Source organism: Torulaspora delbrueckii, chromosome 5, assembly GCF_000243375.1.
Source record: "Torulaspora delbrueckii CBS 1146 chromosome 5, complete genome".
NCBI lineage: Eukaryota > Fungi > Ascomycota > Saccharomycetes > Saccharomycetales > Saccharomycetaceae > Torulaspora > Torulaspora delbrueckii.
This window is the reverse complement of record NC_016505.1, coordinates 764,373-779,852: the sequence shown is the minus strand read 5'-3', so window position 1 is coordinate 779,852 and position 15,480 is coordinate 764,373. Positions and strand designations below refer to the sequence as shown.

Below are 15,480 nucleotides of genomic sequence, written 5' to 3'. Positions count from 1 at the left end.
CGGGAATCACGGTACTATCCCATTGAATATGGAAGGTTTAATAGTTACTGTATTAATATTTTGTGTCATTATATATAGTCACGTTATTTCGTCAAGCATCGACTTTCCAAGTTAAAATACTAAATATTCGATGCCCTTACTAAAAAGTCACTAGTCTAGTTAACAACCATATATTAAAGGTTTCTGGAACTCACGCTGCATTATGTCTATAAGTGGGAGGAAGTTTAGGTCAAGAAAGGAACAGCTAGCGTATGATGCTTCTATTGCGGGCAGATATCAAAAACTGCTGAAAAAAAATCCCTTCTTATACTTTGGTTTGCCCTTCTGTAGTCTAATAGTGTTGGGATCGTACTGGTTATCGGGATTCACAGCGGTAAAATACGAGCAGGCAGACAGAAAGATTCAGGAACTACAAGAGGAAGACCTGGTGAAAATGAAAACCAGTCAGCGGAAGTTCGACCTGAAAGAAGAGTACTACCGCTTACAAGGTCTTGCTGAAGAAGATTGGGAGCCGGTAAGAGTCCCTAGAGGAGAGGGAGAATCGGAAAATGTATGGTAGTTCACTTGATAGCGATAAACGCAAACATACCAGGGCATGATTTTTCTTTAAAAAGAAGCGATTATTTAGGAGGCTTTCGCTGCAATGAGCGAAAGGTCGCTGATAGCTCACTGCATCATGAACGTTAAATGACTTTTGTAAATATGATAACTAACAGTGAAGTTGTTTTCATTCAAGGTAAACCCGAAAGTGAAAAATTCGGATCTGATCTGACAGTTTAATGATTGTAAAACGATAAAACTATTGCTTGATGAGTGTCAACGAGTTCGCAGATGCCCAAAAAAGCCACTACACTGTGTTTCCTAGGTTAAAAAAGGCTAAAACAGCTGTTCGAACTACACCATTTGTGAAGTTGTTAGGAGAAAAGGAATCGGACGACAGAGTAGCGAAAAGATGGGAACTTTATCATCAGTTGCACTCACACTTCCACTCTCAGGTGAGTGATATTGTTGAGAACATTGAAGTTGATTTGAAAAATAAAATATCTGATCTACTATTCAATAAAAAGCTCAACCCCAAGACGCAGAAGGCAACCTTCAACACGATATTTCTTCTGGGGTCTGACAGCACAACCCAAATAGATATACCCGAACCAAGTTCCAAAATATTCAGTGCTCTTATCGAGCTCACACCTAAAGAATCGCCCAACGTGAGGATGATGCTGCGAAGATCAATGTTCAAACTATTTTCCTCTGCAGACAACCTTCTGCGCGGTACGAAGGTGAAGGCTGAAGAAGAGGAGGAAGATGACCTTGAAGAGGATGAAAATTCTGATGATCCCGAAACAGATAAGGGCTCACCCGATGGAATTGACAATGACATGGGATGCGGCGATGTATCCTATGACCTTTCATTAGTCGAAAATTTCAAAACATTTTTCAATAGGAATCTGAATATAGTCTTCAATTTCAAGGACGTTGACTCCAACAACTCTCAGACACTTGATAATTTTATCATTCTTCTCAAAAGCGCTTTGAAGCATCAGCATGTCCAAATAAGTTTAGTCTTTAACATCAACACCAATCTTCCCAATTTCGAAAAGAATTTATCACAATCTACCATGAGACTATTGAGAAGAAATTTTCATACACTTGACGTTTCCAGCAATAAGGGCTTTAAATTCGGTAATCGGATTTTCCAGAGTTTCCTTGATACCGTCGATGGGAAGCTTAATCTGTCTAGCAGATTTGTTGAGTTTATCCTTGACAAGATGTCAAACAATGCCAATCATAATCTTCAATTGCTGACCAAGATACTTGATTACGCTTTAATGTCATATTTCTATCAAAATCCTTTCTCTGTGTTTATTGATCCCGTCAATGTCGAATATCTCAACGATGACTACCTAGACATGTTGATCAGATGCCCAACATTCATGTTTTTTATTGAGGGTCTAATAAAAGAAAATGCACCTATACAGGAGATAAAATCACTAATTTCAAACAGAGACTCAACTCTGACCAACTTCTTTCTCGAATTTTTAGTGAGAGAAAATCCGATCAATGGTTTTGCTAAATATGTGGCTAACTTTCTGGAAGAAAAGCTAGGGATTCACAATTACAATTTAATAGAGATATATCTCAAGCTATTGGAAGGAAATTTAGACTCATATCTTAGCCGCTGGCCTGCCTGTCAAGAATATAAAGAGGACTTGAAATTCGAACCAATAGACACAATCTTTCAGGAGCTCTTCACATTGGACAACAGTAGTGGTCTGTTGGGTCAGGCTATGTTCCCGCGCTACCGAACTAACATGGAAGATAACCTTCTCAGCTGGGAACAGATTTTGAGAATCCCAAGAAGTGAAGAGGACGACAATGGTTCGGTTGATCAGTTTGATAAGGCAATGCCTCCGGTAGCAGGTCACCTGTTTAAGCTTTACAGAGAGGCTCCCTTCTCGATAAACGTTTATGATTTTTACACAACATTCAAAGAGACTTTACCTAAGAACGATATTGGGCGTTTCCTTGAGAATTTGAGTAAGACTGGTGACAAAAAAGTACAAAAGTTTGTCGAATCGAACAATCAGGTGGAAGTGTTCGATAAAGTTTCCCTTGCCTTATTCATGCAAGCTTTGTTCGACTTCGACCACATAGGTATAATTAAGACCCAGACCAATAAGAATTATGATGTGATTGAAAAGTGTATATGGAGAGGAATATAATAATATACACAACTTTTATCTCACATACGATTATGTAGGCTTTATATGGAACAGAACGTCAGATAGTGCGATATGAAAGCACGGACAATGCTAGAACACTCTTCATCGTGCCTTCAAGCCTTGTCCACATTGAAGTTGATACTTTTCAATAGAAAAATACTCATTAAAGCGACGAAGATGTATAGCGCAACAGACAATGGCTTTCTATACAATGCGTTGGAATCATAAGTATACTTGACCAGAACAGAGCCATTACCAATGTCGCCTATCAAATTCTTGAAGTTGCAGGTGACCTTGACGTGTCCATAATTCAAGTCCAGGTAAGATTTTTGAGTTGTCACTTTGATGTCAACAAAAGGCACTGGTGGATCTATGGCTTGAACTTGCGCGCCCTCTGGTAAAAAGACTGAGAGGGCCACATTGTCGTATAAGATATCTGATGGGCCATTCAGTAGTGGGATAGAAAGCAAGTACGACCCTTGAGGTGATTTGCTTTTGTGCAAGAAGCTGGATAGTTTATTAGTCCACCCAATTGTGAAATTGTACTTCCAGCCGCCAAACAACGGGTATCTAGGTTTCAAATACATGTGGTCTCCTAGAATACGAGAAGTTGATACCATACCGACGAGATCTGTGTAGTAATGATCGGAAGATTCTTCGGGCAATTTCATTTCCAAAACAGAACAATAATGGCTGAGTTTCATTCCCTGTTGCTCTTTCATCAACTCAAATCTTGAGAACCCCTTATTCAGTTTGGCAGAGCGGTTGATCAACTCGTAGTATTCTTCAAATTGGATCGTAGATGCCCAATGAGAAATCCAAACGTCTCTGTTAAGCTGTGTGGCTTCGATGACAGGAATATTATGAGAGTAGATCAAGCTCAAAGTATTAGCGGTTTCAAAAGGTTTGATATTATCCCATGGACCAAAAGTGAGACCTTCTTTACTTTCTTCCCCTTTTAATGAACTGTCGTCAGACTCATCCAGCTCGCTGAACTTAGGACTACCAATTACTCTCAAATTCCCCTTCTGCGTAGAGTACGCTGAAAGGGGCAATCTTGAAGTGCTGAGTAGTAAGTTTTGTTCATCCTTGATAGCAATGTGCTCTGGATAAGGAACTCCATGTCTGTTATGCGAGATTCTAACACTGAGAGCTACCTTAGCGCCGGCAGCCACGGGACTAGGAAGTTTTATAAGACCGTAACCAATTTGGCTACCATCATCCATATCAGAGGTGGCTGGAAACAACGAGGAATTGACGAAAACGTGTTTATCAGATAACTGTACTGCGAACATCGAAATTTTATCATATACTTCCTTAGGCAAAGCCAAATAGTACTCTTCAGCAGGGCCATTACCGATGTTTCGGATACTGAGCTCCAGTGCCTCATTGATATGAGCATGCTTGACATCGATCAGTTTTTGATACTCGAGGTTTTCCCATACCTTTTCCGGGAAGAATCCATCACATAGAATCTGTCCGAGCAAGAATGCAAAGCTCAAAAGTAACACAATGAATTTATTAATCATTTTGAACCTGCAAAGCTTATATGAACCACTCAATGGCTACCTCCACCTTCTCTGTACACGACGTTTGGTTGTTCAACCTTTGTAGGAGGCTCATTTTTTCTCTTTAAGATACGCCTAACTTCTCGAAAATTAAACTACTTCATCAATACCAATTGAAGGGTAACCAGATGAATACTGCAAAAGACGAGCCATTGGGCGCCAGTTTGAGCCTTTGCCCACTCTAATGGACCTTCAAAGCTCTACGGAATCACTTTTGTTGGGCTCGTTGAGTTCGAATTTGCGAGAGGACACCCCAGAGAGCGTTTCTACGGCTGCGCTAATCAATGATCAGTATTATAGCAACTCAACTGGTTCCCTGTTGAACGGTAATGTCCAGGAATTGCTTGATCGGTTACATATACCAGATACTTCCTTTGCTGAGTCGGAGTCCAATGACAGTACGGGTCTTTCTCCGATCATCAACGATTACGAGTTCAATGACGAAAGTTTTGCTGAGGGGCAATTACGTGCTGTACCACAAGAGCTACATGAAAGCACCGATCCTATTCTATCAATACTTTACAACAAGATACAGGTATTCCTGCTCCGCAATAGGCTCTCCCTGGAATTCCTCAAGATCTTTAAAAGATATGTCGGCTATCTGTCTGAAAATGGGCAAAATCCGCTGGAGGATCGGTACTTCCTTACTTTACAAAATGAGCTCAGCGAGATTTATGAATTTACGCCTAATATGGAGGAATTATTGAACGTTTTCCTTGTCAGACCAGAAAATATGATTGTGAAAATGGCTTTATTCGAACACAAGGGATTAAATCGCCTCCTGTTGAGGGTTTTGAGGACTTGGAGATGGCGGCTTCAGATGCGGACTAGTCTCTCTAAGTTAGAGCACGTTTGGCAAGAGTATTTGGCCCGAAAATACCTACTTTTTTGGTCCAAAAAGTTGCAAATAGTGACTACTGAAGTAGTTGCTCAAGCCAAGGACTTCTATCAATTTACTTTGGTATCCTCGACGTTTGACAAATGGTTGACACGGATAGAATCTGACAAGGCGAAGAAAGGGCTAGCTGATCATTATTTCGTCGATCATTTCCTCCAGCGGATAGTTAGAAGCATGAGCAAATTGCAGAAAGAGCAGCATAACAGTGAAGTTCGATATAGTGAGAAGTGCCAAAAAAATGCGTTGCGATTATGGCGACTAAGGTTTCGTGAACGCACCTACACCGTTAGGCAGAGAAATTTGTTGAAGACAGTTTTCACCAAAGTCAGACTGCGCTTGATAAGCTACCAGGAGTTACAAGAGCGTGCTGATTTTACTAGATCTATTTTCCAAATTAACCCATCCTTTCAGAATTGGCGATTGCAGTACTTTAAAAGAGAGGAGCAGTTGGCATCGTTGAGAGCCTTAGAGAATAAGTTTCTCAGAAAGCGGACTTTTGGAATGTTGAAAAGGGCCTTGCGTCAAAAAGAACAGGAAAATCTAGTAAGGAAACGGTTAGACACTATTTTACTCCGATTCTTCGTCAAGAACATATGGGGAACGAGATTTTATGAGAGGGTTCATTTGTATTCGCTCTCGAAGATTAGTGATGAGCGATTGGCGCTGAAGTACACACAGGTGTGGAAAGTAAGGTTGTTTGGTCGCATGAAGGCCGAGGATTTCTGGAGATTCCGCTTGATGTCTCATTCTCTTCATGAATGGAAACTGCAAACTCATTGCCAGCAGCGGATCTTATCAAAAAACAGAAAGGCGACTAAAATTGTTTTCTTAAGATGGCGGGAATATTCTGAAAGTAAAAGAGTGCTCCAACAATTACAGCACAACACTTTTGTGAGGAGACATTACCGCAAGTGGAGAGAAAGGTTTGAAGTTGCTCGGGAGACCAAGCAGAAGGCAGTAACTCATTATGAGTTATCTTTAGAAAAGCTTATTTTCAACAAATGGCTTGATTGCCAAACGAAGATATATGAAATGGAGGAGAGATCTTTGATACTTAAGAAATTACATGCTTTATCGATTCTCAAGCTTGGAATTGCACATATGAGAGATGTCCACAGATTTTCGGAGGTTTGTAATACGAGAATTGTCTCGAAAGCATCATTAGCAAGGTTTTTTGTTGCTTGGAAGAAGTTGGCCTACGAACGGCACATTAACAGACTGGAACTCATTGGTTCAAAATTAGAAGAAGAACTTCGATTACAGTCTCAGCAGCTCCACCTGCATTTGTGGTTGGGCAAACTTCACTTATATCGATCCCAATGCGCTGCTAAAGCAGACGAGGCGTATGGAAGAAACTTACAACGCAATTTTCTCATCACAGCCAATAAGAAGGTGGGCCATATAGAAGCACTCTATGCCTTTGCGGGAGACCTACGGAACAAGACGTTGTCACTGAACTGCTTTCTCATATGGAGGGACCGCTTAGAGTATGTCGAAACGATGAATACCAAAGTGGAAACAGAAACCAACAAGAAAAACCTAGCACTCTTGCTCAATTACTTAAACGTTTGGAGTATGAGAATGCTCAAGAGCAGGAGAAATGATGAAACGGTGCAAATTTTTAGAATGCGATGGGATCGAGCCGCTGTCAGAGGCTTAATGCTTTTATGGAAAAACCGATCTGATAACTCACCCAAGAAAGTTCGAGCCTCTAGATTGCAAAAGAAAGTATCAGAAGGAATGGAATTAGTGACCCCAGTGAGGCGCAACGTTCCCAGAAAGAACACTATTCCCGGATCAGAGGGAGTCAAGCGGTATCGACTAGAAGCCATGAAGTCCCATTACGGTCGAGTAAGAAGAGCCATCCCAAGCCCTGTGAAATCCTCTGCGACTTTGAATTCCACCGCCAAACGAAAGATCGAGAGCGAACAAGAATCCACTGCCTGGAGCCCCAAACCTTTATTCCCGCCTCGACTCTCTCTTGAGAGAATCAACAAAAATTTGGCATCCAAGATTGACACCATTAACTTTGAAAGAATACCCGAAGTAAGGCTGGACCCCTTCGTTAATACAGATCCCGAATCGGATCCAAGAATAGACACGTCCCTTCTCGAGGACGAAGACGGTACAGACTACGACGAATCGCCCATCAGAAGGAAGTGACTAGCCTAACTCGTTCATGTACTGTTTGTATATTTGTAGAATAGTTAATCAATTAATTGTTACCCAGCTTCAGCGGCAAACTTAACTATAATAATTTGGGTGGCAAAAGGGAGCCTAAAGTGCTTTAACTTACGGACTGATTCATCAGTTACCGCTTCCTTGGAGATCCATTTGACCACGAACCTAGCATGAACGGTATTCAGGTCGACGTTAATCGTCTTAAGAAGGGCGAGGTGAACTTAGGTACCTCAATGTATGTGTTTTGGTGAGAATTAGATAGAATAATAAAAGTTGGAATTGTAATACTAACAGGTGTTTGTTCAGTATGGCTGTTACTTTCAAAGATGGTGTGATACTGGGAGCTGATTCGCGTACAACTACTGGAGCATATATTGCAAATCGTGTTACGGACAAACTGACCCGTGTGCATGAGAAGATATGGTGTTGTAGATCGGGATCTGCTGCAGACACACAGGCTATTGCAGACATTGTTCAGTATCATTTGGATCTATATACTGCACAATACGGTGAACCTTCAACGAAGACAGCTGCTGCAGTCTTCAAAGAGCTGTGCTACGAGAACAAGGATAATTTGACAGCAGGAATAATCGTGGCGGGATATGACGAAAAAAACAAAGGTGAAGTATACAGCATACCGCTAGGTGGATCAATGCATAAACAAAAATACGCGATCGCGGGCTCTGGTTCTACTTTCATATACGGATACTGTGACAAGAATTTTAAAGATGATATGACAAAGGATGAGACAGTAAATTTTATGAAGAACTCACTTTCACAAGCTATTAAATGGGATGGATCGTCTGGTGGTGTGATTAGAATGGTTGTCTTGACCAAGGAGGGTGCCGAACGTTTGATTTTCTATCCAGAGGACTATGAAAAATTGTAAACGCAAGCTCAAACGCAAGCTCAAACGCAAGCTCAAACTATTTAGCACAGATATAACGCTCTATATAATTTGTCTGTGACTGCATTCAAGACTTTTTACTTCAAGGCATCTCGAAGATTCAATTTAGATATTACGCGAAGAGTTGCTTGACCGAAGGTAGTATGACAATATAACATATTTAAGAGATTCAATGGGTTTAGAAAAACTCTTAAAGGATGTTTTACCGAAGGGGGACCATTTCGAAGCTCTTCATCTGAGGAATGTCCCGATTGAAACTCATCCATTGATCACCGCTAAGCATGATACCAATGAACCTGCACCATTGACTATAAAAACTCAGCATCTTTTCGTGCTATTTTACCAGGGTAAAGTGATCTACGGGTTGGAGATTTACGTGTACTTAACTCTCAAACATGGAAGCTCATCTTTGTTCGATGCCGAGAGGACCATCTTCATATCTAAGGCAGATACAACCGGATACGCAGATTGCAAGCTAAGTTACAAAAATGTTACGAAAGCCATCATCCAATACATTCTCTCTTTGGACCCCAATGCATATCTCCAGAATGTGTTACCTAAGGAACGGGATTACTCTAAGATCGATCCTTCTTTGATCACCAAGAAGACGAGCGCGGCAAAAGCTCTACGTATTATTTCGAATAGACTGAATCAGGATTCACAACCACTGCGAAAACCCTTAGATGAACAACTTAGCCACTCTTATCAATGCTCTCACAACGTTAAGACGAAGCTTTGTCTTTTCACTAGACCTGCGGCGGAGTACTTATTTGCGGCATCATCGAAGAACCCAAGGAAACATGTGGTCGACGGAGAAAGACTTCTCAAATGGTGGATTGACATCCTTGATGAGATTCTTCTCGAGACTTTCCGAGAAAACACTGAGGCAAAGATGCGAATACCGGGTGAAGATCCTATAAATGTCAAGCGCTATCTGAGAAGCACCAAATATGGCCACTGGGAAGCAGGTGATGTATTTGGCAACAACGGAAAGGACTTGGCGGCGTTTCGACTGCCATTGTTTCCCGATGATCCAAAAACCCGTTTTCTACGCAAACTGGTTGAAGAAGATCGGATATATAAGACTGATCTAAGCACATTTTGGACAGAATTGCAAGAGCGTCAGGAATTCAAACTAAGTGTGATTGTTTCTGTCATAGGAATATATGGCCATGTGGCTGAAATTCCCTGCAATTTACCATCTACCAGAGACCAGATCGAAGCTTCCTCTAGGAGACAATTCAACAGTATAAAGAACTACATCACGGGAGAAGAGTATGATGTCATAAGCGGAGCCACCGAAGCTTACGTGAATGTACGAGACTTTTTAAAAATCAAGCTGAATCGAAAACTGCTTCAGATAATTGGAGATTGCCAAACCGGTCGCAAATCAAAAAGTGCAGAGAGACAGGAAGTTGTAACAACTCTGCAAGTACGTAAGAGGCCCAAAAAAATCTGAGTACATAGTAGCTACTTAAAATTTGACGCGAAAGACGTGTTAATCGCCAAACTTGACTGAAATTTGGCATCGTAGCGCTGAATATTTCGATCGGGCCCGATTGGCCACTTCGTCGGGCGAAGCGTTGCTTTCGGTTTTTCGAATTAACAAACAAATAAAGATGTAACGTATGTATCTCAGAAACTTCGATCTTCATTAGTGAGGCCTTTGTTCTATACGCTATCCAATCGAGAGTCTGAAAGTCATTCTCTTCTCATAGGCTATTTTTGTATTGCCAAGAGGTATCACGAGGGACTGAATAACATAGAGAAAGAGAGCGCATCGCATAAGAAAACTGTTGATCATGGCTAGTTTAGAAGATTTGATCCCAACAGTGAATAAGTTGCAAGATGTTATGTATGATGCCGGTATCGATACCTTTGATTTGCCCATTCTTGCCGTGGTAGGATCTCAGTCATCCGGTAAATCATCCATCTTGGAGACTTTGGTTGGAAAGGATTTCTTGCCTAGAGGAACAGGAATTGTCACCAGGAGACCTCTTGTGTTGCAACTGAATAATATTGCACCTGATTCACCGCTTATTAAGGAAGATCCATCGCTTAGCGCAAGTGTTAATGGTAAGGATGGACAGAGTGAAGCGGGTGAGAATGGTGGGCACGAGCTTACTTTAGAGGATCACTTGAGAAAGAATACCAACAGTTATCAAGCACCAACTGCTGATGAGTGGGGAGAGTTTTTACATTTACCTGGACGTCGTTTTTACGATTTTAGAGAGATTCGAAAGGAGATTGAGAATGAGACAGCTAGGATAGCGGGGAAAAATAAAGGTATCAGTAAAGTTCCTATCAATTTGAAAGTGTACTCACCACGCGTTTTAAACTTGACTTTGGTCGATCTTCCTGGTATTACAAAAGTTCCTATCGGTGAACAGCCACCAGACATCGAGAAACAGATCAAGAATTTGATTTTGGAATATGTCGCCACACCTAGTTGCATTATCTTGGCAGTTTCTCCTGCTAATGTGGATCTAGTGAACTCAGAGTCATTAAAGCTCGCCAGAGAGGTGGATCCACTCGGCAAAAGAACGATTGGTGTCATAACCAAGCTGGATTTGATGGACTCGGGTACGAATGCACTTGACATATTATCTGGCAAACTTTATCCCTTGAAACTAGGGTTTGTTGGTGTTGTGAATCGGTCGCAGCAAGATATTCAATTGAACAAATCCGTCGAGGAAGCATTAGACAATGAAGAAGAATACTTCAACCGTCATCCCGTTTACCGAACTATCTCCAATAGGTGTGGTACACGCTATTTGGCCAAGTTGTTGAATAGAACACTAATGACTCACATAAGAGATAAGCTGCCAGATATTAAGGCAAGATTGAACACTTTAATTGGTCAAACTGAGCAAGAGTTGGCATCATTTGGTGATACAGGACTTATCACCAATGAAAACCGTGCAGGTCTTGTGTTACAACTGATGAACAAATATGCAACAAATTTCATTTCATCTATTGATGGTACTTCTTCTGATATAAGCACGAGGGAACTTTGTGGTGGTGCTAGAGTTTACTACATCTATAACAGCATTTTTGGCAACTCCTTGAAGGCCATCAGCCCCACCGCCAACTTGACCATATATGACATAAGGACTGCTATAAGAAACTCGACTGGGCCTAGACCTTCCTTGTTTGTGCCAGAGCTTGCATTTGATTTGCTTGTGAAACCCCAAATCAAGCTGCTGCTGGATCCTTCTCAGCGATGTGTCGAACTGGTTTACGAAGAGCTTATGAAGATTTGCCATAATTGTGGAACACCTGAATTAGCTCGATACCCTAAGCTGCAAAGTATGCTTATTGAAGTAGTAAGCGAGCTTTTGAGAGAGAGGTTAGGCCCAACTCGCTCCTACGTAGAAAGTCTGATTGACATTCACACCTCCTACATCAATACGAATCATCCAAATTTTCTGAGTGCCACTGAGGCTATGTCCGATATTGTAGCTGGTCGCAAGAAGAATGAGGTCCTCAAGACGCAAAAGATGCAGCAGGAGAAGAGAGCTGCCCAGCAACAAAAGAAGGCTGAGAAAGAGGGCGAATCCAGCCTTTCACCTTCTACATCACCAAGGATTGGATATGAATCCTCTGGTGAGAGTGGATCTGAAGACGATGACCTGGAAATGAAGAACTCTAAAGATTCATTCTTGAAGTATTTTTTCGGAAAAGATCAAAAGGATCAAACATTTGGTGTAGGTGAGCATGATAAGGCTGGCCGCTCTCACCCTCTAGAAACTGACATTAGTGGCCAAACTCTGGCGGATATGAGAAATCTACAACTTACCGGCGACTTAAATACGATTGAAAAGGCGGAGATTGAGGATAATGAACCTGCATTGACTGAAAGGGAGGAACTGGAATGTGAACTGATTAGAAGATTAATCGTTTCCTATTTTTCAATCGTGAGAGAAATGATTCAAGATCAAATCCCGAAGGCAGTCATGTGCCTGCTGGTGAACTTTTCTATGGATATTATTCAAAATCGGCTAGTCACAAAGCTGTACAAAGAATCTTTGTTCGAGGAGTTACTGATGGAAGATCAAACTTTAGCACAAGACAGAGAAAAGTGTGTCAAGCTTTTAGACACCTACAAGAAAGCTTCGAATATCATCGGCGGCATTTTGTAAATAGAAAAAATATAATAGTGGCCGAGTAAGAGCGTCTTCGGCCGGAATCTGAACTATTATTCAATACCTATGCATGTCTTTAACGCTTTAGTACAGCATCATCTTCAATAGTTATTGAGGGTCGTCACCCGGAGTTCTGATATAGTATTTTCATTATGTCTTCTATAACAAAATATTTTTTTCTCTCGGAACAAATATACAACAACTTTTATAAACTAGCTTGATAATTAGTTTGCTTTATATACATGTTTTTTAATATTCTACAGTTTATTTTGCTGTGTGCTTTAAAATTTTAGAATAGATTAATTTTTTGATCAAAATAGTTTGTTAAGGGTCATGCGTATTTTTTCTTAATGGTTAGTGTGTTTGATGCATTTAAGCTAAATAGTAATGTAGATATTTAATTTGAAGTTGTCGTGACATCCATCGGCGGCACACTGGCATTTGCTGAATATGCTCCTGCAAAGCGATGGCTACCTGGAACCGGCCTGGTATGGTTACGCGAATCAAGGAGAGGAGCTGAGTCATCCTCTGTATTTTCTTGCCTCGGTGATGATGTTGTTAAATTGTTTACTTTGGTGTGGCTCCGTCCCACAAAGACGACTAATAGGCAGAAAAAATTGCGACTACTGAAAAAACCCCAACAATGACACCTACCCCAACGGCGATGCCTGGCAGATGCAAGTGACTCTTCTGTTGGCTTAACCAAAGTAATGAAATTGGTCGATCAATCAAGAAAATGCAGGACTCATTGCCAAAAGACGAACAACCTTTTCGTAGGATGCGAACCTCATGGTCAGCACCGTTTTCCAGTCTTAGTAGGTACGAGCCTGGTGAACTCTCCCTGCAGAGCAATGGTTCGCCCAAGGTGGTGTTCGCTTGGCCTTCGCAATGAAGAAGATTCTTGGTGTAATTTCCCGTGACTATGTGCAGTTTGAGAAAGTCCTGAAGGTTTGTAGAATTGATCCCAACAGGTTCCATATTGAGCGACGAAGCTGTCGGGACAAGGATCGAGTATGGCTTGTTCTCCTTGATAATTGATGACAGGTCCTGAAAGTGCTCCAAGAAGTTGATAAATTCAGTCGCTCCGGTGGTTTCAAGAAGATCGCTTATTGTGATGTTGACGGCTCTCGGAAAGTATGCGCTTTGCAACGGATGAATCACTCCCTGATCAAAAAACGAGTCTAAAGAGTGGTTCACGCGAATAACCTCATCCACTGTGCTCAACTGAAAAGTCGTTTCATCATCACCGCCATCATCGGTTGAGCTCACTGAAAGCGAAACTTTTTCGCCAAGTATGTTCCGTGTCTCAACAGTGACATTTTTTGCATCGCTATAAAGTAGTCCATCCAAAATCAGGTTCTTCATGATCAGATTAACGGCTGTTGCGTTGTTTTGGAGATACTCAAAATTCAAATCAAAGAATCCCCATGAATCAAAACATGGCAATAGTACAGTATAGCCTTGCGTGTTAGCAGGAAGTTTCAGCAACCCACTCTGCCTCAAAAAGACTAGCGATCTGGAACAATGATAAAATGGGTTCAAGGCTGATAAAAAGTCACCTGGCAATTGCAAGTCTTCGGATATAGTATAAATCAATGTCTTGCCAATTTCATATGGCTTGGCATGCAATATCTTGTATTTGCTGTTGATGGTATATGATCCTCTCAATTTTTGTATTTTTAACCTCTGACATTGTCCACCAAGCCGCTTGTTCGACGAGCAAAATGCAGATTGGAACATTTTTGTTGATGGTTGTTCGTCATTTGATGATAAAAACTCATCTTCTAGCCAAACTTGATCCTCAATAAAGTGGTAGAGTAGACTGGGTTTTGTGAACCCAAACTTCTCGTTGAGAGCCGTTTCAGGAATGAAAATTGTCATCTTCTTTGTAATACTTTCATCACGAATCATATGCTGCAGATTTCTAAAAAAGAGTTCCCTGACAAAATCTGTGCTATTCATACCGTGTAAATACTTCTCTGTGTTGAAACTGACCGCAGAATGAAGAAACGGAATCTCAGTAAAACCATGTGCAATTCCTCTATCATAAATCATGTTGGAGTACACGGAGGGTGTTGAATCGTTAACTGACATACAGGACCCTAAATTCCAGCTACGAAACTTTATTGGTTGACCGGCTAAATTAATGAGACTTTTGTCGTCAGCCTCCAATCCACCTATGATTTTATGGCACAGTAAAGTTTGAAGGAACCTTTCTCTGTCTCTGCTCCAATCACGAGCTATGGAACTCTCGACGGTTGACAGATGATTGAAAGCATCTAAAAGATAGTTTATTTCAATGTGATTGAAGTCTTTGTAAAAATTAACGTCGAATGGGATCAGTAATGTACTGTTGCTAGCTAGTGACTCGAAGCCCTTAAAGCTCTTTATCAATGAATTGAAAAGATGAACACCTTCACGATCAGACTCGAGTTTTTCTAAAAGATTGCCGACCTTTGGAGGATCGGGCAATAATGTGGAGATACCATGAACAGTTGCATTCTGAAAATTGGGTGTCAGGTCGGGTTCAACGATAAAAGCTTTATTGATACTTATTTCCCCATTTCCATAATGATGGATACTTAAAGGAAATTTCACACTATCACGAAGTATAGTGGTACCGTTGCTAATTTGAGAAGTTTGTAGTACTAAGTCGTCCAGCACATAATTTTTCACATCAAATTCAGCTTTTTTCTCGAACTCAGAAGCAAATGCAGAGTTCACAGGGGCCAGTAGAGTAAAATTCTGTAATTCATTCAAATATGGTATGTGTCCATTTCTCTGAAGAAGCCGTAAAAAGGTTGAAAATTCAGCGCTTTCAGACAGTATATCTACAACAGATGTGAATTCACCTGAGGTTGACTGGGCCGATGATGTGAATGCCATCAACAAAGATACCCAGTACAATTGTATGACGATGCTCCATGATTTCACCTTCATAACGCTCCCAATTGAGACTCTAGCATAAAACAGCAAAGTACGTTATCGCAAAAGTGCCAACTTAGCCGAAGAAAGAGGCCAATCCACAAGCGCTGGCAACTCATTCTAAGGCTGAAGG

General features: G+C 41.1%; 8 protein-coding genes across 8 annotated transcripts; 6 read left to right on the top strand and 2 right to left on the bottom strand.

Annotated features, from left to right (window-relative positions):
- Positions 1 to 202: 202 nt before the first annotated feature.
- On the top strand, positions 203 to 559 carry COX16 (Cox16p; the record flags this gene model as incomplete). The annotated part of the gene is made up of 1 exon (XM_003681823.1): positions 203 to 559. The coding sequence occupies one exon, from the start codon at positions 203 to 205 to the stop codon at positions 557 to 559; it is 357 nt and encodes a 118-aa protein (XP_003681871.1).
- Positions 560 to 809: 250 nt separating this feature from the next.
- ORC3 (origin recognition complex subunit 3) lies at positions 810 to 2,723 on the top strand (the record flags this gene model as incomplete). The annotated part of the gene is made up of 1 exon (XM_003681822.1): positions 810 to 2,723. The coding sequence occupies one exon, from the start codon at positions 810 to 812 to the stop codon at positions 2,721 to 2,723; it is 1,914 nt and encodes a 637-aa protein (XP_003681870.1).
- Positions 2,724 to 2,836: 113 nt separating this feature from the next.
- OST1 (dolichyl-diphosphooligosaccharide--protein glycotransferase subunit OST1) lies at positions 2,837 to 4,252 on the bottom strand (the record flags this gene model as incomplete). Its single annotated transcript, XM_003681821.1, has 1 exon — positions 2,837 to 4,252. The coding sequence occupies one exon, from the start codon at positions 4,250 to 4,252 to the stop codon at positions 2,837 to 2,839; it is 1,416 nt and encodes a 471-aa protein (XP_003681869.1).
- A 223-nt stretch (positions 4,253 to 4,475) lies between these two features.
- Positions 4,476 to 7,352, top strand: SFI1 (Sfi1p; the record flags this gene model as incomplete). Its single annotated transcript, XM_003681820.1, has 1 exon — positions 4,476 to 7,352. One exon carries the CDS (start codon positions 4,476 to 4,478, stop codon positions 7,350 to 7,352), a length of 2,877 nt encoding a protein of 958 aa, XP_003681868.1.
- Positions 7,353 to 7,540: 188 nt separating this feature from the next.
- Positions 7,541 to 8,259, top strand: PRE3 (proteasome core particle subunit beta 1; the record flags this gene model as incomplete). The annotated part of the gene is made up of 2 exons (XM_003681819.1): positions 7,541 to 7,605; positions 7,665 to 8,259. 2 exons carry the CDS (start codon positions 7,541 to 7,543, stop codon positions 8,257 to 8,259), a joined length of 660 nt encoding a protein of 219 aa, XP_003681867.1.
- Positions 8,260 to 8,449: 190 nt separating this feature from the next.
- Positions 8,450 to 9,736, top strand: RTT109 (H3 histone acetyltransferase RTT109; the record flags this gene model as incomplete). The annotated part of the gene is made up of 1 exon (XM_003681818.1): positions 8,450 to 9,736. One exon carries the CDS (start codon positions 8,450 to 8,452, stop codon positions 9,734 to 9,736), a length of 1,287 nt encoding a protein of 428 aa, XP_003681866.1.
- Positions 9,737 to 10,079: 343 nt separating this feature from the next.
- DNM1 (dynamin-related GTPase DNM1) lies at positions 10,080 to 12,419 on the top strand (the record flags this gene model as incomplete). Its single annotated transcript, XM_003681817.1, has 1 exon — positions 10,080 to 12,419. One exon carries the CDS (start codon positions 10,080 to 10,082, stop codon positions 12,417 to 12,419), a length of 2,340 nt encoding a protein of 779 aa, XP_003681865.1.
- Positions 12,420 to 13,022: 603 nt separating this feature from the next.
- On the bottom strand, positions 13,023 to 15,362 carry TDEL0E04100 (uncharacterized protein; the record flags this gene model as incomplete). Its single annotated transcript, XM_003681816.1, has 1 exon — positions 13,023 to 15,362. The coding sequence occupies one exon, from the start codon at positions 15,360 to 15,362 to the stop codon at positions 13,023 to 13,025; it is 2,340 nt and encodes a 779-aa protein (XP_003681864.1).
- Between the last annotated feature and the right edge of the window lie 118 nt (positions 15,363 to 15,480).